General features: G+C 35.5%; 1 protein-coding gene across 4 annotated transcripts in view; it reads right to left on the minus strand.

Moving 5' to 3' along the window:
- Positions 1–1,444: 1,444 nt before the first annotated feature.
- Positions 1,445–25,630, minus strand: part of CDIN1 (CDAN1 interacting nuclease 1) — a 128,464-nt gene continuing 104,278 nt past the window's right edge. For 3 of the 4 annotated variants that reach the window (XM_042790739.1, XM_042790741.1, XM_033010288.2), the window contains 2 exons: positions 4,126–4,276; positions 1,445–3,264 (listed from right to left, as the gene is read on the minus strand). In XM_042790739.1, the coding sequence (XP_042646673.1) occupies positions 4,141–4,276 (136 nt within the window). In that variant the 3' untranslated portion in view covers positions 1,445–3,264; positions 4,126–4,140. Of the gene's footprint in view, positions 3,332–4,125; positions 4,277–25,630 lie in introns of all 4 variants that reach the window. The other variant, XM_042790740.1, reaches the window with a different exon arrangement.

Genomic DNA, 25,630 nt, shown 5'->3' on the forward strand with positions numbered 1-25,630 from the left:
CTGCATACTTCTTGTTGACCCTTGAGGAGTCATAATCAACTCTAGTAAATAAGAACAAGCTGTGTGGGATGTACAAGCTCTTGCCAGAAGGACTGGGGTTTGAAAACAGGGAGCTAGCCATCTTTTCCCTTCTAAGACAAGTAGATTTTTGGCACAAGAGGGAAGCTAAACCTTTGACCTCAACAGACCACCTTGCAGAAGTGCTGCACAAGCAAGGCATGAACTTGCAGAAAGCAGGTCTCCTTAATGAAAGAGACTGCTGTAACAGCTAAATGCTTAATACTGGCTGTGCCGATTTTCTAGCAGCATCGATGCACTCTAACTTAGTCCTCTGTACCACTCTGCTCAACACAGGAGCGGTTATACTGCACTCGTGCTCTGCTCCGTGAACAGCCCCAGCCTGAAGAAATGACCTCCATTGCAAACCAAGAGAATGAAGAGCATCACAATGCTTCTCCATTACAACACCGTGTGGAAATTTGAGGACAGTCTGCCTGGTACCTAAAAGCTACTATTTAAATTAGAGTAAGAGCAAAGTTGCTTCAGAGGGTGGGTCAGCCCAAATGCATACAGAACTGGAAACAGCCCTCCTCAGCTGTAGTATCAGAAACAGGCAACAGAAAACACAGGACAGACTTTTCAAAGGGGAAATGAGGGTAAATGGGAGGATACTGAATAAATAAATGTGAAATGGTTAAAAAAAATGGAAAATTAAAAGGGGAGGATTTAAAGGCAAATGGAGAGACGCATGAAGAGTCTTCTGTAGTAGTCTAGATGCTGGACAAATTCAAAAGCAAATACCAGGAAAGAATGACTTTTTGAATGAGCAAACATAACAAAACAAGATGAAAATTATTCATGAACTACCAGTACTATTAATGTGATAAAATAGTAATGAGGTAAGCACAGTAAGCCATTTGGTCCTTTTTCTTCAGCTTTAGATCAGAAGTTTTATTCCGCTCCGAGCTGGCTTTAGGGAAAGATTATTAAATTCATTCTAATAATGTGTCCCCAGAATATAGGAATGGTAAAAAGTGTTTTCTTTTTATGCTGGAGTGTGACCCACCGTTGTTCTGTTCCTCTTGTACAAGGAAGTTTTACTTCCCTGTTCAAGACAATTACATCAATTCCTAAAGCTCGGAACAGGCCTTATTACAGTGCTTGTAAGAGCAGATGCTTGGCAAGTCTATATATGCCTGTGAGAACATCATTCAGTTTTATGCATACTTCTGTTTTCTGGCTTGGCATAATTCATTACCACACTCTACAGAATACTCCATAAAACTGGATTTGGCTTTAATGTTAAGGTTCTAATGACTACGGCATTGTTTAAGAAAACAAAAACAATAAACAACCCACAGTAGTCTCCTCTTTTATATTAAAGTTGATGTTTATATCTGATAAACAGAAAATACACAAATGAGGTTTTTTTGCAAGATACAAGTAGGGATAACAAAGTAGTATCAATTTTTTAATGTTCGGCTTTCAGCATTTGAAATAGTGACACAGCGTAAGTTCTGTGGTGGCAAAACTTGTTCGATAGCATGTAATGAAATTAGTACAGTATGTACACTTCTGTGGCTTATTTCGTCCTCATTCGGATACAAAGATTCTTTAAAAGGGTAATATATAAAGAGGAGGTCAAAGCTTTGATTAAAGACAGCTGTACTGCTCTCCAACCTGTTATGTCACAGCATTAGGTAAAGGAATAAATAAACAAATATAAGCCTAACCTGATTTATCTGTGTGTCCCCACGTAAATTTGTTTAATGTAAAAACAAATAAAGCAAAGCTTTGATGGAGGTTCAGCAGAATTTTCAACATCTGTGCAGATAAATTTAATTTATTCAAAAAGAAAAAGCAGCATTAGTGCATCATGTATAAGCTGATTTAAATGATTTCATACAACAGAAAGCATATGCACTAGCTAAAACAAATTCAGTTTGCCCTTAAAACCAATTTCACTCAGACAACCATTACTTCTGAATTTTCTTCTACAATAATGTTCAGTTATTTCTTCTTTTTTATTCTCTTCTTGATTTTACACATTCCACTAACCTAAACCACGGTTAAAAGTCCCAGGGGCAGCAACACCCTAAATGCAGCTTCTGTGTAGCATCAGGCAGGTAAACTTCACAGGTTATTTCTGTGTATCTTTACTGGCAGATCCTTAAAGCTGGACAGGTAAAATAAGCTAAGCACAATACTGTAAATAGTTGAACATAAATGAGTTGCAGGTGCTTGAATGTTTTTTAAAAAATAAATCTTTCCACTATAACACATTCAAACACAGGAAAATAATATCTAGGCAACAATAACTGTAGAGGAGCTATACCAGCTTATATCTGCAGTGAAGGACAGAGTACTAGGAAGACTAAAGATACTTCTTCCTGAAAATTAAAGATTAGTTAAAATGATAAACCCCTGTCTGAAACTTAGCAAAAAGTGTTAAAGTTAGAGCTAAAAATTCAAAATAAAAAATACTGTGTATACGTCTGAAAACTGTGGCTGCAAAAAAAACTGAATAGGATTAATACCCTTTTAACTCAAGACAAGACTGTAAAAACTCTGCATGTGACTTCTGAAATCATACAGGCACACAAAGTACCACCTCAGCTAAAAAAAGATGATGAATATGCACCGTAATGTTTTACAGACCCTTTTCCTTACGGAAGAGGTTATCAACTTGTGCTTTAGGGAGACTGGTATCACACCTTTAATTCTACAACAGAATCTGTACCTCTGCTTCTCTGAAAATCTAAACATATTGAGCATACATGCAAAACTCTGACTTTTTAAAGTATTCTGTCCTTTCCTGAATTCCAGTTAGCAAAGAAAAGAGTATTAAAGAGTGCCAAGCCCAATAAGCTGCTAGCATTAAGAACCCTTTAACTGAGAGCACAAACCTGAGGCCCAATACTGCCCCTCTGAGTGGCGATGAGGATGGAAATAGAATGAGATTGAACACCTCAAAAATTCAAGGAGGTGCTAACACCCACCTCAGTGTACCTCTGATCTTGGTGGTTCCAAGAAGAGAAAGACAATGATCTTACAAGAAGACGTAAGTGCACAAGAAACTTGTCCATTTGTGTGCTTTATTTGTCTTATGGAACCGATCCATTATGAAGCACTGTTTTATCTTTTCTTTTGCTCCTCTTCTTGAACACCAGGATGGTAATCTTCCTCAGAAGTAACTCACATAGAGAGCTCCTGCACACTGTTCCTTCAGACTTCAGTACGCCAGCAAATTGCATGTTACAGTACCTACAGGGGTCAAGACAGATTCCTTCCTTAAAGTCAGTTCAGACAAAAATTCCTAGGTATAGATTCCCTGGGGGGTTGGGGAGGAAAAGACAAAACAGAAGTTATTTTTGAGTCATTAAACTACTTATTAAAAAACCCCACAAAACTATCCTCAGACTTCACAGGCTCATATACATAAAATAAATCCTTGCTCTTCAATTTCACACCCTCTCCCCCACCACCAAATCCCCTAATTTAGATTATTTTTTAATTGTTAACTTGGGATTCTGTTGTTGATTTTAGCAATCAGATAGTGGCAAAACACCTACTAGTTGTTCTCTCAAAATCTGGCTATTTACTGTAATGATCAGAATTTACAGGATCCCGTCTTACCATTTGGGCTTTATGAGCTATGCATTATATTGTTTTAAGACCCAGAATAACAGTCTTTACTGATTTTCCACATCAGTGTAGGTGTTTCAGTCAGATCCCTAGCACTGAATAAAGTGGTGAGTGAAAGTATAAAAAGCCATTTATTTTTAAAGGTAACTCTGTAACAGGGATAAGAACTGAAAGTTGCACCTTTCAGCCTCTGCATTTTTGTCTTTGTTTAGAATGCCAGACGAAGCCATCGGAAGGAAGGAAGATTATGAGTATCTAGAAACTAGCTGTTTGACAGAGACAGAAATGCTGATAATGAGTGGGTTGTGTCTGTCTTTTTTGGCTGATCACAACAGAGGTCTGAAGCAAAACAGAAACTCCTGATATGTTTGTGTAAAGAGGCAGTAGAGTCAGGGCGGGCAGCAGGAGTTCAGCTGGAGTTCAGGGCAGATGCTGCCGTTAGTTTACACTGCAGGAAAGTAAAATTACTTCCGGATTTACCTCTTCCTCCCAACATCACCGCTGAGCCATGCTGTGTCGCAGAGTCACAATGTCAGTAGGGAAGCAGTCTTTTAGGAGGATACCACGTTCACGATGGCAATCCAGCTCTTCAATAAATCCATACCAGTAGATGACTAATCCAGGGCCAAATCTATCAAGCAAAAAAAGGAAAATGAACTTACGCGACTGTGCTAGGTGAACTTTAATTTCCCACCTCTGTGATTCCAACACAAGTAAATCTATTAATTTCACTGCAAAATTGGATAGAGTATTTGACCTCCATTTAATTTTAAAATTTTAATCAATGTTGAATTGATATGTCACTAATACCTTATTGCATGAATAAAAATGCTATTTAGAGAGTCAAACAATCCACATCAGTTATGTTTTTTCCTTTGAAATATCTGCACATGTCAGCTAAAGAAGAACTATGCCTTAAATATTAAATAACATTTAGTAACTTTGATACATACGGAAGTTTCTCTTGCTATGCACCCAGCTTTTTCAGATTTGGGCATGCAGGCATTAAAAATACAAGGGTTTATGCAAGTCCCCATTCATGCAAATTATAATACCATGAAGATAACAACGAATCCTTAAAATATAATCTCTACAATGAGCTATTGTTCAGCTAATTATTAACGCAAAGCACAATTCAGAAAGAAATGGAAAGCTTCTGCTGTAACGTCTCTGAAATGTGCCTCAGGAATTCCTCAGATATTGCTAACTCTGACTGATCCCCACTAGGCAACCTCAGGAAGTAGCCCCATGGACTATTTTACCCATCAGGAAGTTCAGACCTTCAGGCTGGGTTCATAAAGAAGTAATCACTATCAATCACTGTGTACTGCGATATGTTTTGCACATCAGTTTCACGTTTTTCCTACTGAGAGCACTTAATTAAAGGGCAGCACTACTTTTGGTGTAGTGTTGCAGGAATTTTACAGTGAAATCATAAATTATGAATGTTGGGTTAGTAAAAGGATGTCTAAAAACAGAACTGCTTTCTGTAGTCTAACATTACAGCAGTCTGTACAACATTAGGCCAAAAAGCTTTTTCTTTCCTTGATTTATTATATGCTGTAGTGAACTTGCCAAAAACAACAGTGCAGGATGAGCTGTTAGATACCGTCTGTACAAGAAAAAGTTCAATAGAATGTCATGTAATGGTTTATATGCAGAGCCGTGCTCAGGACTCAACCAATATGGTAGCCAGTTTTTGTTAATGTTTAATTATAATAAAAATGTGTTGGGGGGGATACACAGTAACCTAAATGTCCACTTAGCAGACAATACAAGCACTCAAAACTGTGGGTAGTGCCAGACCGGCTTCATTAGGGTGGTTTCTTTCCAACAACGGAGGGAAAACTCTATTTGATGTGCTCGTGTAATGGAACAGGCATCAAAGGAAGAAGAAACCCCCGTGGTTTCCTCCTGCAGTTTCAATTAGATACGGTAGTCTTTTGCCCGAAACTGCTGCATAGCGTTGTAACATTTCGGTTTATGTCTACTACTCTTCAACCTAGAAGTGTCCACAGTTTAGTGGCAAACTAAATTACCCCTCAGCATAGCTGAGGCCACACTGGCAAATGTCCTTTTGCAACTGAAAGATGATATTTGAAAGCAGAAAGGCTAAAACTCTGACAAATCCAGCTACACTAGCTAACGTATTCAAACATGTTTAGCACTGAATAAAGCACAGGCTAAAAAGTGGCTCAGCAGACAGATGATGCTGCCTACACCCAACTGCTAAGTTTTCTCTGGCTGGTCAACAACTTCAGCCTCTACTGTCTCTAAGGACTTCTCTCCATTCTCCTTTGCTTGAGTTCACGTGGGGCCAAGATGTGCACAACCTCACTGCACCAGGAGGCCAGCTAGCCTGGCAGCAACGAGGAGCAAACAGCAAGTGAAGCCAAGGAGCGACGCTCACAGCCTCTGATGAGAGGCAGTAATTTGCTGATGCAGGATGGGCCTACTTTTGTTATTTCACAGGCTATGACTCTGCTCCCACATCAACCAAACACAGAAAACAGATAATTGGGTAGGGATGCACTTGTGTACCAACCAAAGCTATTTTAAAAAAATATAATCCCCAGAAGATAGGGAGCAGACCTTACATTTCTAATGGGCTATTTAATGCAAGGCAGAAGCTATGAAATGTACACAAACACTTGCTCATTAGGAGTGCGTGTGCCAGGTAAAATCTTGATGCCAATGAGAAGCTGCTCAGCCCAAGTTCTGAAGGGCACATTTTGCTCTGTGTGGTAGTCTGAATCACAAAACACATGAGACACTGTGCTTAAGACGTTTGTTAAGTTATTTTTTGACATTATAAATTTCTAATAAAACTAATATTTTGAGACCCCTCAAAAGGCTAATTGATGTCTTTCTACCAAAACATCACAGCTCAAGCACGATTTTTCAGGAATACTTTCTTCTTAAAAAATTATGTTCAGAAATGCCTAATCTAATGATAAAATTTATATACAAGAACATCTGCATACTGTTAATTGCAGGAACAAGTACATCTTTAGTATGAAAACATCCACCAGTCTTTCTTTTGACTGTTATTATAGCAAAACTATTTGCCTAGTTAGCACTTTTTTCCACTATATTGTGTCATTCCTTCTATTCTAGCCCTATGTCACACAGCCCATATGTAGGATCACATAAAAAACATACCACACTTTTGCTTAAAAACACTTAAGTGCAGTACTTAAGACCAAAATTAACTTGTTGGCACATTAAGCATTTGCCACTGACTATCAGGAACTCCTGCTGCTAAGTGCTAATTTCTCTCTCATTAACGCCCAGAGTTGGCAAATCACAAACAATGCCACTGGTTAATTACTGCTGCCTTAATTTGAAAAGACATTTAACCTTTTTGTGTAAGGGGATGAGGTAGGGAAGTGCAACCTAGAAGTTAAGAACTATCCTTTTTAATCTGATTCCTTCCAAAGTTCAGATATCACACCATGCAGAATGAAACTCAATTCTGTGAATTACAAAGTAAAGCTATAAATTTACTTCTGCATCAATCATAACATTTAACAAGTTAGTGAGTAACCCTGGTTTACATAGGAGAACAAATGAAAATGGTAGGATGCTTACATAGTATTGCTATGGAAAGGGGACTCATTTGGTAGCTCTGAGGAGGAGAAAAAAACTTTGAATGTACCAAATGGTTCTAAAACTATATAGATATGGTATGCAATATAGGCCAGGTTATCCCATTTCATATAAAAGACACACTGGAGAAAGTTCAAGCTTAAAACAAAAGTCAAGCTTAGAATGTAACAAACTATGGATTCCTATGGATTTTGTTCTTGTGTAAATCCCTAAAAACGTGCTTATCTTGTATTTTTCCTCCCCTGTCTTTAGTTCTTACCCTGAAAAGTGTAGGTTTGAAGGAATGTGGCCAGAAGTTATACAAAACTGTAGTTTTACCTATTCCAGTGAAACTATTACTTTTATATGGAGTTTCTATTTAAAGCTGAAAAGAAATCCAAGTAACTAAGGTTTGGTTAATTCCATGCAGTAAGAATAGAATAAACAGGAAATATAGAGGCAAGCTTCCTTCAGAATATGATAAACATGGCAAGTGAAAAATGTCCACACAAGTTGCACCACTTTACTTAAAAATTAACCAGTAAATATGTAGTTATCATAATATAAATGCTGGTTTAGTCATTGTCTAGTTCTGACATTAGAAGTTGTGATTACAAGGCAGCCAAAGCCAATCTAGCTGCACTTTAGTGAGGGGTCAGAGTGCCAGAAGTGCCAAAAAGAGGGTAGAAAGTCTTATGACCCCATGACATGGCAAGAAGAGAGCAGGATTACAAAAGCCCATGGAATAGTTTAGGCCTAATTTAGGCTTGATATAGAAGACTAAAATTAGTCCAAGTACTAAGGGCAGCAGACAGTGTCTTTCAAAGAATCAGCTGAAGGATTTGAAATAGATGCTGGAGATAGTAAAATATAGTTTGAATATAGTTAAATATAGTTACGTGCTCAACAGTGCTTTAGTTAAAACTTATGTCTGATCATACTCAAAGTCATCTTTGTACGAACTTAAGAGTGTTCAGAGGATCTTTCGTATTGGTTTAATAACACCAATTTTGAAAAAACCTCATAGTTAAAGGAGTACAGATTTGTATGTTGATAATCCTGGGACACTGGGCTTTGTTCTTAGAAAGGAGTTTCATGAAGACATGCTGAAAAAGCCAGGAAGGTAAAATTTAGATAACACAGAGCCAAATGGCTCTTTGTCTTAAAAAAAAAAAAAAAAAAAAAAAAAAAAATCGCATCTTTGTATAAGCCAAAGTATCACTTAAGAAAAAAAAGGGAAAGAAAAAACTAAGTAAAATGTGAATCTGGGTTTAACTTGCCCTCCAGTTGAACCACTTTTGTGCTAGAAAAGAAAAAAGACTTTTATTTATTTATCAAAGTGGCCTAGTAGGCTCACACATATTCTACTTCACTTCAAGAAAAACTACTTTCTAGTAATGTCTTCTCTTCTGGAATGTCTGTGTGGGGTCCATACTAGCTTCTAAGGCTTTGCCTAGACATGTGGCTGTTGCCAGTGGATTTTTTCACCATTAAAACCCCTTGAATGTGGTTTTATGAAAAATGCATTTTCAACACACTGCTCGATACTGAGCAGAAATGTAAAACATCTTGCAATTGTTTTTAAATAAATGTTCACTCTATTTATTCTTAGTCTATTTGTTATAGATGGGTTGTATTCATCTCAGCATAATGTAAATAATTTTAATTCCAAGAGACTCTCATAATGAAATGCTGGCATATGAATTATTATTTATAACGTGCATGTATTTAGGGAAATATTTTATCAAATAGATTCAGATGAGCACTCACATTACACGAAAGCATAACAATCTACCTGGTTGGTGATTTCAATTATGAAGGTCACATCTGAACGTGTCTTTGTACTGCATTCTGGTCCCTCACTTTTTAATGTCAGATTAAAACAGTGCCAGCTAAAAAGCTGGCTTTGTTTCCTTGTTTTTCTTTTTTAAGTATCAAGCAAATTAGAGCATTACCACTTGCATATCACAACTTATTTCCTGGAAAAGGGGAATTACAAAATTCACAAATAAATTATTACATTCTAAGTCAATTTAACATGGTTCTTGAGAATCACAGTTGTGAGTAAACTGGATTTACTTCTAATACTAATAAAACCTGAAGATATAATAATTAAATTCCCCTGTAATATCTAATAAGCTTACTGTTTAAGGACTCACAACTTTATTTTAGTGTACTTGTCTCATTTGTGTCAGTGGAGGGAATTTAGATATTGGCAGAGGTAGGCTAGTAGGCAACAACTGCAGACCACATTTTCAAGGAAGGCCAGTTGGCATCAGTCAGCCAACTTCCTTATGTCTAGACCAGTTTACTACTGCTGATGACACAGTGTTATATATCTTGGCAAACATTTAATAGCTACTGCTCAGAAACGGACTTTGATTAGCCAGAAACTTTCCATTTAAACAGCTACCACAAGCCTAGTTCAGAGTAGTTTATAACAAGGTATTTCTGCTACTATTCATTTATATAGAGTTTTAAAGTCAAATAAAGGTACTTCTGCAAGAAGACAGTGCATTTTAAAAACTCTGAATGCAATTTAAAGATAAATGTGGGGTTTTATTATCCCTTCCACTTTTTAAATCCTCCACATGCTTTTGTGATCTAGTGACACACAGAGATTTAAATAAAAGAGGCCTTCAAGGCATTACACAGCGTCTTATTTCTTTGACTTTACCAAATCTCATTGAAAGAAAGAAAAAAAAAATCCAATACTTAGTAAAAACAAGGAACTTCAAGTAATCAGTCAGTTTTTTGCTTTAAAAATCTGATCCTTAACCTGTAACTCAGAAGGCTACAATATTTTTGGGCCCAACTACCTTAAGTTACTTGTCTTCCTGTAGGAGCAACTGCACAAAAATACACTTGCTTGCAAATATGGCTTAAGAAAAAGTTTAACAAGTTCTGATCACACGTTTTTAAAGATAACAGGAAACTTGTCCATGGCTCTAGCAAGCACTATATCAAGCCTCACACACAGAATTTAGCAGCATATTATGTCTCAAGGATCCAGGCATCCAGTTTATGCTGCTTAAGGTAAAATTAAGCAAGTAAAACCTAATCTGCTTTAAGCTTTGATGTTACCACAGTAGTTGGGGGAACTTTTATTTTTACTGAAGACAAGGAAAAAATCTTAAAGTCTATCAATATTCTATTAGACTCCCATTTCCAAGTGGGAATTTCTTTTGGGCTGAGAAAGGTAGGCATTTCCATGAATGCCATATATTGATGTTATAGGTAGATGATGTGGAAGTTGGGAGTTGTCAGGTGAAAAAAAGGTGGATGGAAACTAATATCAAACCTTTGCCTCTACAGTCACACCTCTCTTGGATATGATCAAATCTTAATGAGCTTTTTTTTATTAATACTAGCTGTCTTTTTATCTCTGCAATGAGACTGTTAAGGCTTCAATCAAATAGCAGTATCTAATCGGGTTTATAATATGATTTAATTGCTTTTGGCATTTGGAGAAATAAAAACAAATCAAGTGATCTTTACGTGGATATAAGAAACCATTTAAAATATTTTAGAATTTTGCAAGGCACAATTTTTAAATGCATATTGATAGAATACACCAAAAACTGTTCAAGTCACTGTCATTAAAATATTATAAATACAATGTAACTTTTAGCTGCATAATACATTTTTAATAAACAAACTGTCGAAACACATTATTCACTTACACTTATTCATTCAGATCTGAGTACTGTTCTCCAGGCAAATAAAGGATTTTTATAATCCTCAATGACAAGTTAGGGTTTTTTTTAAAATATAGTTCTCATGTAAATTGACTTTTAAAAGCTATGATTAAATAACATTAAGGTTACACTGATTTACAAGGATCAAGGCTTTCTAAGTGAAGACTGATGCAGTGAGTGAGAAAGAAAACACATACTGGCTCAAGGCAGCTTGTCATTAAGACAAAAGTGCCTTGAGTGAACTTTGAATTTCTCAAGTTTTGTTGGTTCATGTCCTAACTCCTACTGAAACATATTATTTTGTTATTTATTAATAGCATTCCAGATTCTCACGTCTCAAAGTGGCTGTATGCATTTAAGGTAAACCTTTTTTTTTTTTTTTTTTTCTTCCCCCAGTTTCAGCATCTTCAAGATCAGGTAGTTGTTCTGCACATCAGACAGTAAGGTTTTGTGCTGTAAAGAGAGACTATCAGGTGCCCCTTTATGTCTGCACTGCAGGATTGGGGCACTGAAAATTAATATGGTACTCACATCAACATTTTAGAAAATAAATTGTTAATCCTTAAACCGCTGTACTGTTTCATGGAAATTATGGCCAAAGTTGTCTCTGGCTTTAGTGGAGACCACTTGGGTACGCATTTTGGAAAATAATGAATTTTAGCTGCCTGGGAAGTTAGTTCCAGTATGTACCTAAAAGAGATAATACACAGTGTTCCAGGTACCTTACTTGGTGATTTGGAGATAGGTCCAAGTTTCCCTGAAATACGATGATCTTAATATCACTTAACCATCTCAATACAGGGCAAAATGGCTTCAGACACCCCTGGATAATGGGCATAACTAAGCAAAAGAACCTCAACCAAAAAATCTCAGTCTGAAAGGCACAATATAAGAAAGCTTTTTACATCTTCTTTTTCAGAAGTTCATAAATTCCTTTCTGATGGAGAGAGTCTAATATTCTATATTAGCAGTTGCATCTATGTATTTTGCCTTTTATAATTCCAAGTTAGAACACTGTTTTACTGTACCTCTACAAGTGCATTAATGTGTTCCGGTTCAAAGCAGCAATACCCTTCCATCCTCCAACATACAATTTGATGACTAGCTTACTAAAGCTATGCTACTTCTATTTGAGTTGGGTTACCTGTATTTACCAGTTAAGACAGTGTACTGCTATCCTTCAAAAAGGCGGGGAGAAAAGGTGGTTGTTTACATTACAGAATTACTCCATATATTGTCTCTGGAAGCAATGCTTTCTGATTAAACCCAGGCAAAGGATGGTGCTTCCCGAGGTACTTGCTTGTTACTCAGTTTCCTTGAGAAAACCTTATGCCATTAGTTCACTCTCCAGAGACTGTCAACGCAAGGCCGCTGTTGTTTGATTCTGCACATTTGAAGCTGTGGATCAGAGTTGAGAGCAGTAACTGAGGTTATTTCAAACATTTTGTTCAACTCACAGCAGTCCTCCCAAAGGAATGCTTTGCCGCAAACTACCTCTTATCCCGGGTGACAGAAAACATGAGAAAAGCTTTTGAGTAGTTAGATTGAGATCCAGGCAGCTGTAAGTGCTGGTCAACTCATGTTGCCATTAGGTGATTAATAGTTGTTTATTTTTAGGGCTGGAAGTAATAGGCCATCCTAAGGCCAGTGCAAGATGATATCTGAATAATCTGTGAGTGCCTCCTAGTTTGTCACAATCCTTTCTTTCTGTGCAGCTGTTTATCTGGTGACAGTGCTTGCAGAGTGATAGGATATGCCAAAAGTGCATTTAACAGAGGACGCAAAATTGCTATCACAGCAATTTATTTTTGTTTAATAATTACTGTAAAACAGAACCAAACTAGTTGAAAAAGTTGTTCAGCAAATTTTGATAGCAAAAATGTTGATAAATGCTCTGTATACCTGTGTGTTTAACATTTGCCGAGTATAAATCTTGGAGCCAGCATTAAAGTTATCTCAAGGCATTTGAATGAATTATTAGACAATTCTCTATCTCTGAATCCTTATACACAAATATACAATAAAACAAACAATGTAACAGATGAATTAACAAATGGAGGACAGCTCGTTTGTGCTTCCAACTTCCCAGACCAGAGAGTTAGTCTAAGACTGGATAGTAAATCACACTGAGCATCTTCACACAATGTTGCTTAGAAGTTAACTGCCAAACTATTGTGCATAATTGGCAGGCAGAAACATTTTACGTGCGATGCTGTATTAAATTTACTGTCATTCAAAGTGTAAGTCACCTATCCATATTAAACAGGGGATAGATGAAACCAGAAAGCACTATGTCTGCTGCCCATTAACGTGGCACCTGGTGCCCACCCAGAAGGAAAGCAAACACCTCCGCCAACCTGGAATATTGTGGCTGCCTTTGGAATCCACTGGCAAAATGTAATTGTGCCTGGCATTTGCTGTTTTCATTATGAACCTAACACTTATGTCTAATGCTTGAGGCTCTTCAGCTTGTCTCCCAGTTGATATATATACCCAGTATCTGTACAATTCAAGTTGGCCCTGCCCCAATTTGTATTTGAAAATAACTTAATTTTTAGCTGTTATTTGGAAAACTAGTGCATCGTAAGATATATATATATATATATATATATATATATATATATATATATATATATATATATATATATATATGTCTTAAGTAGCAACTTGTACCACTCATAGAATATCCAGTCTCTCAGAAGACTACAAGAACATTTCACATGGTTTTAGTTGGAGACTGTTCTGGAGACTATAGGAGACTATCATGGCAATTTGGAGAATTGTTACATTCACTATTAGATAAAGTAAATGCATAACTGGGGATGTGCAAAGAAATCTACTTTCCTTTTCCACAAGGAACAGCTTTTTGCTTTCTGTCTCTTCCAGTTTATACACACACACACACACAATTTGTATCTATCAGCCAATCACAGGTCTACTGCATGCTGCTTCTGAAAAATTCATAATGCTATTTAGATTTATCTACAAGTTATTTGTTCTTTCTTAGTATATATCAACACTAGAAACAATTTCATTTCAACTTTCTTTGCTTACTATGTGCTGAACTTTTCGGGGTTCACTGTTAAGGTATGGAATTCTGTTCAAAAGGAATATACACAATGTACATTGCCATATAAGGGAGCCTAGAAGCAGGGAGAGGAAGAATAAGAGGAAAATGCTATCACTTGTGAAGGTTTAGCAGATCAGTTGAGATACCCAGTGACAAATTACAATCCGTATCTGATGAGAATTGAGCCAGAAGTCTGCAACATGATAAAAATCACATTAGTATGGATATTCGCTCTCATATAAGAATATTTTGAAAATAGTGGAAGACAAACTGGACTCCATATTCTTTTTTTTTTTATCTTTGCCATACAATTGCTAGATTGATCTTGTGTCAAGTCACTTACTCTATATATGGCATCTATATGTTAAGTGTTCTCAAAGATAGTATGAAGGTTAGTATCCCGATAGCCACAAGGCCTCCGTGTTATATAGCAAAATCCTTTCAGACAAATTCAAAACAGACTGAGAACGACTATAGCTTTTTTTCCCCCCCCCAAAGGTCAGTACACACATACCCGTACTATTCAATTGTAAGACACTGTAAAAACTGCTGTATTGAAAATGGGAGTCTAACATCATCAAGTGGGTATGATATTAATAAAACCCATGTAAAATGTTGCAATATTAACATTATATGTGATACAAAGATTTTTCTTAGTTTTTCTGGTTTAGGTGTCTGGTACCCATAATTGTTATGTATTCTAAACATTTTAATAAAACACAAAAGAAAAAATAATCGATGAAGCATAAAACTAGTACTGAGTAATCTTTTTGCCTTAACTTTTTGCCTTAACTGTTTCTTAGTTTTATTTTATATGCAGTTTATTTTATAAAAGAACATTGTTGGTTGGCAGTCTTCTGAGGGCATCAAGAACAGCAGTCTCATTTTAAATGAAATAGAAAAAAAATATGAGTTATTGAGCTGCTAGTCCTATTCAGTCCTGCTCCATTTAAGACAAAACTAACAGGAAATAAAAGCAACAATAAGAAGAAAAATAATGAAGTACAGCTTTTCCCTCCAAAGATAAATTAAGTTTGCAAGTAAGCAACTTGGAACAGCCGAACACCAACCAGTTTTACCAGCCTTTGAAACTTGTCTAACTTTCACCTGAGCAGTTACCTTCCTGTTTTTTGGTTCTTACATTGCCTAAAACCTCAGAGTAAGTACATGAAGTGGTAAGATTAATATCTGTTGTGAGCAGCTGTCTTTCCCTCTCCCTTGTCAGCCAAAAATTGTGAGTAGTTTTTTGTTTCTTAAGTACTTTTTAAAGTGCTTATTTTCTGGTGTTCTCTTTGTGTATGTGATTGCGATGCCAAAACATGACATACATTCAAAACGTAATGAAGGACAGAGGTTAAAAATGGTTCCTGAATTCTATGGTTGCTGTACTCTTACAGGAACCTCCCAAGAAAGCCGTCTCTCACACAAATCCACTTGTCATGAACAGCCATAATGCAGCTTAAGGAGAGGTGCTAACATAAGGTTTCCATCTGCTCCAACCTGAGCACAGATCACTGTGTATGTTGACGATGGGAATGACACCTTCAACTCGAACTGAGTAATGGAAGCCCAATATAGATGAGAAAAGATACTTAAGATACTTTCCTGTCAGTCCTCTCAGTTTATAGCACTCTTGCAAAAGAGGGGGGTTTCCCTGCCTAGTCAAGCTATGTTGTTGTTAGCTGGAAGGCAAAAAAAAAAAAAAAAAGAACCAAACCAAAAGAAAAAAAAGAAGAGAAAATTAGAGTCAAATAAGTGAGAAGGGAGAACAACTGCACCTCATTAAATTAAACAGTCAGTGAACATTTAGGCAATTTTAATTATTTCTTTCTACTTCTAGGATCTCTCCATACCAACCCCTGACTTTTGCCAAAGATCTGAAAATCTCTTACTCCACCTTTGAGGCACTGTGTTTTTCACAAATTAGTATTTCTACACTCGAGATAACTTCTACACATAGTTTTAAATAACTAAGTTGACTTAGAGGTAGGCCTGTGCACAACAGACTAGTACACCTTAGTTAGATATTACATATTACTATACGCCAATACGAATACATACAGCAAGGCTGCCAGCATCTTTCTGAAGAATGAGATGAATTGGCAGTGGGATTTGGAGCTTTTCAGCACCAACTCTTTGCTACGTGAAATTCCTCTAACGGCAAACTTATTTCCATCAGACTTTGAGATGCAAACTGATTGATGATCACTTGAAATAGTGTGGTGTGTTCTGTCTTGGTTACAAAAAACAGCTACCCAGTCAAAAAAAAACAGCTGTCCCATACTCCTCCTCCCGTCAGAAGTATCTGACAGCAATATGTATACACGGACACAGGCATACATGTTTTTTTCTTCACGCCTCCCCAAGCCTAAGGCACTAGGATGAACTGGTAAAGGAAAACCAGCACTGCTCATAGTGGTATTGTATTTTTGCTGAGGGTAAATAGGACATCCACTTAGCGACTGGAGTATCTCTCCCTCTCCACAACCGCTAAATCCACATTAACATTTTTAAAAGCTATTTCTAAAGCCATACCAATAGATTAAGCATTATTTTTAGTTAAGTTCAAAGAGAAGAAAGAGTACAGCTTTCCCTGCTCTACCTGATTTCACTATGGCAACAGCAGAAAAGCGGTAAATTCAGGAGATCGAGCGCTATAATTCCAGCTGAACTAGCAAAAATAAGAATTAAAAATTAATTTATAATTTCTTGATTACCTACAGGCAGTTTTGAGCCATTCTTTAATTAAAAAAAAAAAAAAATCAAGTCAGACCACATATAAAATGATAGAAATGGTATAGAACAGCATAGAACAGCTTCTATTTGCTTAAGTAATGTTTCCACTTTAATGTACTTATTTGCTCTCATTTGCTTAACACTGCCAATATTTAGTACTGTGCAAATTTATGGAAATCTGACTTTAAAGAGCTTTGTGATTTTTAAAATTTTTATATACTTATACTGAAGTGACTTGATGAGATTCTGGAATAAATTAAATACAACTGAGTAGCACGTAATGATGTTTTGTGACATGCTGTGAGGTAATACAGGCAGTAACATGTCATCATTGTGGGTACAATAATCTGATTGCTTTTACATTGGATTACTTTGCACAAAAGACTATAAAAAAAATGATGGATAAAACCTGATAGATTTGTAAATTTTTTCTGTGGGCATTTAAGGATGACTGTGCATTTGCACAATACCTTGCTTATATACTCCAAGACTTGGGAGATTGTTTAGTATTTATGTTAGAAGAACCCAAACTGTATTCTACTTTTTAGAAAACAAAAAAACCCAAACCAGATACTATGTTTGGATTTCTACTATGTAAATATATAATAAGCAAAATCTAATAAAAGAGCAGATGTGGTGACAGGAAAGGAAAACTTTTGCCTTGTTGATATCACTGTCTGGCAGCCATGACCAATCTTAGAATGTCTGTTGTCTTAAATAGTAAAGATCCCAAAACGAAAACAAATGTTTTTTAGCTGGTGTTGAAGTTATCTGCTTTTTTACTGCAGATAACTATTCTGACTTTTGTACATGATCTGCACTTTAACTGTAACACACCCAAATTATTGCTACAGTTATTTTCAAACCTACACATAGATTTACAGCCTGCAAAAAAGAAATGGTATTTCCCTTTGCTTTCCCAGAGGAAGAAGGAATCAATCTGTATAACAGACGATCGGTAAAGGGACGCAAAGTGAGGCAGCTAAAGAAAGGGCAAAATCATCCTATGAAGTGCTGGAAGAGAGGTTTTCAGTAAAAATCTAGAAATACTGTATTCCCTTAAAGATTTGCTTAGCCCTCATCTGGAAACTGCAGACAGGTCATTCAAGAAAGACATAACAGCCAGATATGGAGCAAGGCTACTGCAATGACCAGGAAAATGAACAGTTGCTCCTAGGAAAGACTAGATGAGTTCAGGCTTTCCAGGCTAGGAGAGCAAAGGCTGAGAACAGGTGTACCTGTTCTCCACTGACACAACAGGGAGACCAATGCTCTGGGTCTAGAAAAAACTTCCAGTGAGAGCAGTGGGACCGGAATACTTCTAAATGATTTTAAAATCCCACTTGTCAAGTTTAACAAACAGGTTGTAAAACACGCTGTTTATGATAGCTGGCGACTAGACACAGTGACAAATTCTCATGCATTTCTAAATGCAGTACGTGAAACTAACAATACAAAATACTCTCTCAAGCAATTTGAAATGGTATCAGCACTGCGAACAAAATTAAACCCAGACCCAAATGTTTTTCCCTACCTGAGGAACAAGGACAAATGCCTGTATAAGATGATGTATATTCATAAAATGAGATACCAGAAAGTTATTCAGAATGCAGGAAGATAAAGAGTTTTTTTAAAAAAGGAATCTCCTTTTCAAATGAGCAATATGAATCTGAACCATTGTTTATTTGCCCACAGACACAGCTTAATATAGTTTTCATAAATAATAATGGACTATCTGATTTTTATCAAAGGTAAAATCTTCCAATTGCAAAGGTTCTCTAGGCTTGGAAGATAAATACATACAAGCAAACTTTTCTAACTGAAGAAGTATATACAACTTTTCTAATTTCTGTTTTTGTTTTTACAATACATATGCACAACCTCCAGCTATTCTGGTTTAGAGTTATTCAGGTTACTCTTGCCTAATCTTCAAGCCTAAAGCAAAGTGAACAATCAAAGACATGATGAAATGTAAACAAGCACCAAACCTAAGAAATCTGAGTAATAGCTCTGTCACTACTCCTGGTTTTGAAGGAAAAAAATATTTTATTATCTGTAACCAATACCCATGCCAGTCACACTATTTTTGTTGTTGTTGTTGTTGTATTTTTGTTTGTTTTTGTTTGTTTGTTTTGTTCAAATTATTTTATTAATTTCTGGATTCCTCTGAAGGTTCTGGTTGTAATTTATACCGCTCATAAAAGGTTCCTGGGACCAGGTGACTGTCTCCTTGCCCCTGACCCACCTGGAGAAGTGGGTTCCATGTGGATACAGCAGTTCATAAAGCACAGAGCAAATCTAATGGTAAGTGTAGGCATATAATTCTCAGCAGACAATTTTTACCTGAAAAATACCTTTTGGGCAGAGATAAGTGTGACAGGCTGGCTGCCTACTCATGGAGTATAACGCAATGCCTGCCACCTCCAACAAACTTGCCTTCAGTAAAAATGGCTGAATAGGGCTGAACATTTTTGCTTACAAATAGAGCTAAACTTGTCAGTAAAACTGAACAAAGCAATAGCAATTGAATCAAATGTGACAGTATTATAGTTCTTAACTTTGTGCTTGTATAGCTTGTGAATTTATGCTTCAGTATGTCTAAAACTGAATTAGAGATGCACACAGTGATAATTTTCTTCAGTCACCTACCAACTGAATGAATAAAAAAGAGGATGACTATTTAATAAAAAAAAAGAGCATACACTCAACTCCTTTGTCTCCCCTGACCAGTCACTTACAGAACAAAAATATTTACTGTAATGATGAGCCATAAAATGTCAGAAATTAGATTCAAAGTGTGAAGAAAGAACCATCTTTACCTGCTTCCATATACTGCTTCTAGCAAGAATCCTTTTCATGTAACACATGTTTTTGGGATACTCAAACAAAAAGTAAGAGGCATGAGAGATGAAAACAAGTTTACAGAATATACTGTCACAGCGGATTTAGTCTTTGTGAAGACAAAAGTGTAGAAAAGAGATGTGAAGCAGAACTGTGTTGTGAAACATCTGGACAACAATTAAAATAAAAATCTAAACCGCATTATGATAGAAAAAGACAGTTAAGCTACTCTCACCATTCAGCATTAACTGACACTTGTTGCAATGAAGGCTGATGATAAAGAAACAGATGCTAAATGACACCTAAATGTTCACCCAATTTCAGAACTACAAATAGTCTAAGATAAGTTATACGAGGAGCAAGCAACTACCTTTTCTGACTTTGTATATAGAGCTAAGTGAAATATTATCTATTTTTAGGATCTTTCCATAAAACAAGAGAAATAAATTCAACAATTTTAGTGTACTATCAGACAACTGAATTTAAATATGGAGATTTAAATTTACAGTAGTTTAGTTTATTTTTAACATTAAAATACCTTCAAAATTCATTTATCTTTTGTAAATTCCAATATTTCCAGATGAATCTGAAAAATTCAGTAATTATCATGCTGGACTAATTTATAGTTAAATGGAATATGTAACTTTAACTTTTAAATATTTTGGTCATTCTAGATGTATTAGATTCTAATAAATAATTTTAAGAGACTGCCAGAAAGGTAAGATTGATAGTTTAGCTTTTTCAAAGACTAAAAACAATCCATGAACTGTAAAATTAAATGCCATTTTTTAAAATAGTAATTGGAAGTAGTGAGCAAACTTGTTTTGGGATATTTCTGATTTATTACTCTATGTTAACAAGGTCATATTTAAACATATTTTTTTTTTGTCTTGTCCAAAGACTAATTATTATAAGGCTACCTTTAGAGTAAGTGAAGGGCAAATATTTGGCTCTCAAGAACAGTCTTATGGGAAATGTGTATTATGTTTACTGTTATTTGATGATGAAATGTCAACAGACTAAAATATTTCTATAATAAATTATTCCATTCAATAAAAGCATCAATAGTTTGCCTGGTTTTAAAATACAATTCCACTATAATGCATTGAAAGAAATAGCACTAATGTAAAAGCCCTGCCACGTGCATTAGTCCATATTAAACCACAGCCCTCCAGTCCCCTGCTTTAGTGTATTGTTAAAAGTCTGACAAACCCACAGCTACAAGGAAATTCAGAGATCAGGCTAAAAATCTTTACTTACCACTTTGTGCCTAGATATAATAATTCACTGACTGCATTAAGGATGGGCCAATAATTCTGAATTCCCTGTCTTTGTAGCTTTAATATAAAACCACTGCAATAGACAGTATCTTAAAAAAATAGTGCCTAACATTAAGGATATTGTGCATACACACATATATTACATAAAACTTTATATATACGGTCTTTTTTCAAAACATGCGGGGGGGCAAAATAGTTTTGATTACCTCACTAAAACACAAATAAAGAAATATTGACCATTCAATCAAGAGTTCCAGCCACTGGACTGTATGATAGGGACTTTCCAAATACAATTGAAGAAAATGTATCTCATAAATAATGCTCTGCCCATTAAGGCAAAGATAGTCAACTGATAGTTCCTAGGATGCAATATGAAAAAGCAAGGTGGTCAGCATGACAACACGGAAATTTTTGCAATAGTTCGAAATGAAGAAAAAACATGAATGAACAAAAAATTACTCTTTGCTCAACGTATAATCTTGTTTATTACTTTTGATCTTTTCCCCTGTTTTGAAACATTCCATCTCATTCATGATTCCCTTACATGAATGGAAGGTAAACAGATGCACTGAAATCTCTCATGACACTAAAGCATCTCACAGTCATGTATTTTAATTTCTGGCATACATTATGATCTGTACTTAATGGATCCTCTGTTCTTATGCCATTTTGATTATATCAGCATGTATTTTAGTCATTGATCAGCAACTCCATTTGTCTTTCATATCACAATTTGACATCAATACAACAGGATGAGATGCAAACAAAATGATATAGAATTACTAAATAATAGTTGATCATGAATTATATTTGTGATGCATGACTTGTCAGTACTGGATTTAAGAATAGGTAATAAATGCTTCTTTGTACTGCACTCCCAGAAATTCATTAAAAGCAAGAAAAAAGCTGCTTTCAGCGTTAAAAAAAATTGCAATTGCCAGCTGCTAATCGCATTTAAGGAGTATTGGTCTTTCTTGCTAAGAAATCAGGGATGGACATTAGATGCGTCTTCATAGTTACTGTTAACAGTGACTTGGTGATCTCAGGTGGTTCTCTAGCAAACAGCACTTCTAATAAAACCCTGCTGTAACTTGAATGCTCTCAGAATTCCATTTGCTCCCAGGAAGTTACTTTTCCAGTTGCTATTCCCATCTGTACAGACACCAGAGCAGCAGTGCAGAATGCACTGTACCACTATTTGGCTGAGCCAGATCTGGAAACTCAACCCTTACCATTCGATTTGACATCAGACAAAAAATGAAGAGTTTTAACACAGAAGTTACCACAACAAAGGAACTCAATTATGTTTTTAGCAACATTAAAATTTAGTAATTTTCCATCAAAATGAAACACTTGAAATTTCTGAAGAAGAAGCTTTTTTTAGTCTGCTGAAACATATTTCAGCATGAAATGGCACTTCCCTCACTTCATCTCCCCCCCAAAAAACCCCTTCTTTTAACATGTTGGAATGTGGTTAGACTCCCTCAACTCTAATGATGTACTATAAAAAAAAAAATACGAGATATGATCCTCTAGAGCCACAACAGTCACCCACATTAAGTACAGTGCATTGCAGGGCTGCAGTTGTTGCTATATTAAAAATTACATGAAAGAAAACATTTCAAGTTCACTCAAATAATTCACGTATTCTCAGCTGCACTGAAGCAGACATTTCACTTTGACTTTTGTAGCAGAAATGTTGAAATCTATGAAAACTTTGTTGTCTGTCCAAAACCGCCCCCAACAGCCAACAAAAAAATTCCTAAACAAATTTTCTGGAGTGACAATGATTATTTTTAAACAAAGGAAAGAAGAATACTGTAAGAAATCAAAGAAACAGGTTATTTTGATACCTGATAACCAAAATTAATGTTTTGGCTTAAATAACTTATCTCCACTACAGTCTGATGAAGCTTTTCAGATTTTTAGTACTTGCTTATCTTTGTTGATATACTCAGGCATGTATATATCTTCTAAGAGGTCTGCTTTAATGGTTCAGCTTACAGGAAAAGTCAAAAGACACCAAAATAATATTAGTAGTAGTTTGTTTTCCATGAACAATGCTATCCACTTTTAGATCTCCAGAAATTAAAGGCTGATCTGTATATTAAGACAGCCCAAACACAAAACAGACAAATAAGAACCGCCTCCCCCCCCCGGCCAAACCCACCCCATAAGTGGAGGTAAGCTTCATAACAAATTAAACGTTCCAGTATTTATTTTGTACTATACTGTCCTGTCTTTTAATCTGAAGTTGTTTATAAATTATATGTGACATGATTCCTGGGGAATAAGCTCAGAAAGAGAGCTAACCTGATGATTTATATATTGCTATAGCAAGATGAAAAAGGGGCATAGTTATATATGTTTACATATACATAAACATAAATATAGGTGAGAAAGTATGCTCATGATGGGATGCCCTATGCTAAAATTAATCTTGGCTAAATTTTGTTTTTCCTCATGACAAGGCAAATGTTGTGAGACTTGAGTAACTTTACAACCAACTCTGTGCAACACCCCTGCTTTTTAATCCATACATTTTGCCTTCTGGACCATCTGTGTTAAAAGAAATAAGCTTTGTTTCTTCTCCCCGCCACCTCAATAAACGTTAAGTATAAATTTATTAAACTGATTAAGGAAAAGTATAGGATAAATAGGAATAATTTGCCCTTCTCAGAGCAAAATGTGACTGCTTTTAATTATAGTTTCATGTGATTTACCTGAATTCCATGAGTGCAAATGCTTTCTTTTTAGAATTAGTTTCATCAGGACTTCAATACAATGCATAAAAGGAACGTAAAATATTTGTTTTGGGGTATTTTTTACTTTTATTTGTTTTGTAAACCAAACAGATCTAACAACTTATTTTCAGTGTAGGAGTTGATTCCATATGTGCGAAATCAACATGAATATTGTAACACAATTTTCATTGCAGGCAAAACTGAATTTAACAAGACATAGAGCTGAGTAAAGAGAAAGTTGCATATTTTCTCAATGACTGACTTAAGAATAAAAAAAATATGGAAAGCACTGTTAAAATGGGTATTTTTATAATACATTTACAGCTTGGCAAAAAACCCAACCACTCTTTACTTTTCATTTGCTGACTGAGGTTCATTGCAAAATAAGTTTTTTGCTTTCACTGATCACTTTGTAAAACTAGTTTGGAACTTTATATCTCTTCTGGCCAAAAATCTTAATCTGTTAGTCTGATTTTATCAACAGGTAGAGACATTTTTTGTGTGCTATTACTATCTTTATGCTTACATAGCTTTCTCAGCTGTTTAAACTCTGATGTACCTAGAGAAAACAAATGTATTTAGCCCACTTACTCTTGGATATATTAGGACAAAACAAACATGATGTACTGCAGACAGAACTTTTTTTTTTTTCTCTGCTGAAAGTGACCAAGGACCTTAAGTGCTTAATTTGGAGAATAATACTTCAGTTACTTTAAGGAGGAAAGTAAGACTGTTCAGTATCTTCTCAATCACATACATTTAAACAAAAGTCAGTAAAAATTCACTCTAAGAAGTCTGGTTTAAGGCTCGGTACACATTATCGATACACGTATTTAGCTCATCTGGCAGGATAGAGTAGTAGACAATCTAAACAGTTGAAATATGAAATGTTCTCAACCTCAATGTCTCCAAGATTTCCAACCTTATCATGTTGGTTATCCACAAATACTGAAGTATATTAAGACACTCTAACTCTCTACATTTTTTAGCACATGCAAATTGTAGAACCATCTAATGTATTTACCCACTGTCTTACCTACTGTAAATAACAGAAAGGTGATATTTGTACAAACAGAATGCAATCTCAAAAACAGAGTGCTAAAATACTGCATTGTTACTGGTTTTGTGGTTTCTGTGAACAGGAAGCAGTCTAATCTAATCTAAATCTGACAATAACCTACCATCTTTAAAATATTTTTAAAAATTAACTGATACCAAGGGGAAGAGCTGAGAAGGAGGCAAGAGTTACTTCAATGTATCAATAAATTCAGTCAAACCATGTTTTTTCTTTTTTCTTTTTTTTTTTTTTTTTCCTGAATAAGTATAATACAATAAAACCACTGTAAATTTGTCTTGTTTTCTTACTATGTGATAAAATAATGTTATTTATAGAAGCCAATTATTATCGTTTTTTTACCATTACACTTTGTATTTTGAAACTAAACTAGATAGCTCCAGTGACAACAATGAAGCTCTACCATTTTCTATTAGCTACAGAATACATCCATGGTTTCTAAACCCAGCTTTCATCATATTGAGCTTGCTTTTCATAAAACAAGATTATTAATTTCCAGGATCTGGGCACTTTCAAACTACTTCAATTTATTTAGAGAGCAGTATATTAATTTCCACTCATGACAATTTGACTACATCTAAACATGTTGTCTGTTTCACATTTTGTATGCTAACAATAAAATAACCACTTTCAAACATAATAAATAATATTCAAATTGACTTTGTAGTCATCAGTAAGACTGAAGTCAGTGTTAAGTCTAAACATTTTCTAAAGAGCATATAATTAAATTTTAGGAAACAATGTTTTTAGAAAACAATATTTGCTTTGAATGACATGATTCAAAATGGGGCCTCATTTTTGAAGTCATCTAGCTATATGAAAGAGTTAATTGAAGCAATAAAATAAACTGTTGACATATGACTAGATAACATGAGACTCAGTAATAAAAAACGCAAGTCCCTCCTCTGCTGCTTCTCTTCCAGATTAATGAAACTTTTAAGTTTGGTATTAAG

This window comes from Tyto alba, unplaced genomic scaffold (assembly GCF_018691265.1).
Source record: "Tyto alba isolate M040663 unplaced genomic scaffold, T.alba_DEE_v4.0 Super-Scaffold_18, whole genome shotgun sequence".
In the NCBI taxonomy this organism is placed as follows: domain Eukaryota; kingdom Metazoa; phylum Chordata; class Aves; order Strigiformes; family Tytonidae; genus Tyto; species Tyto alba.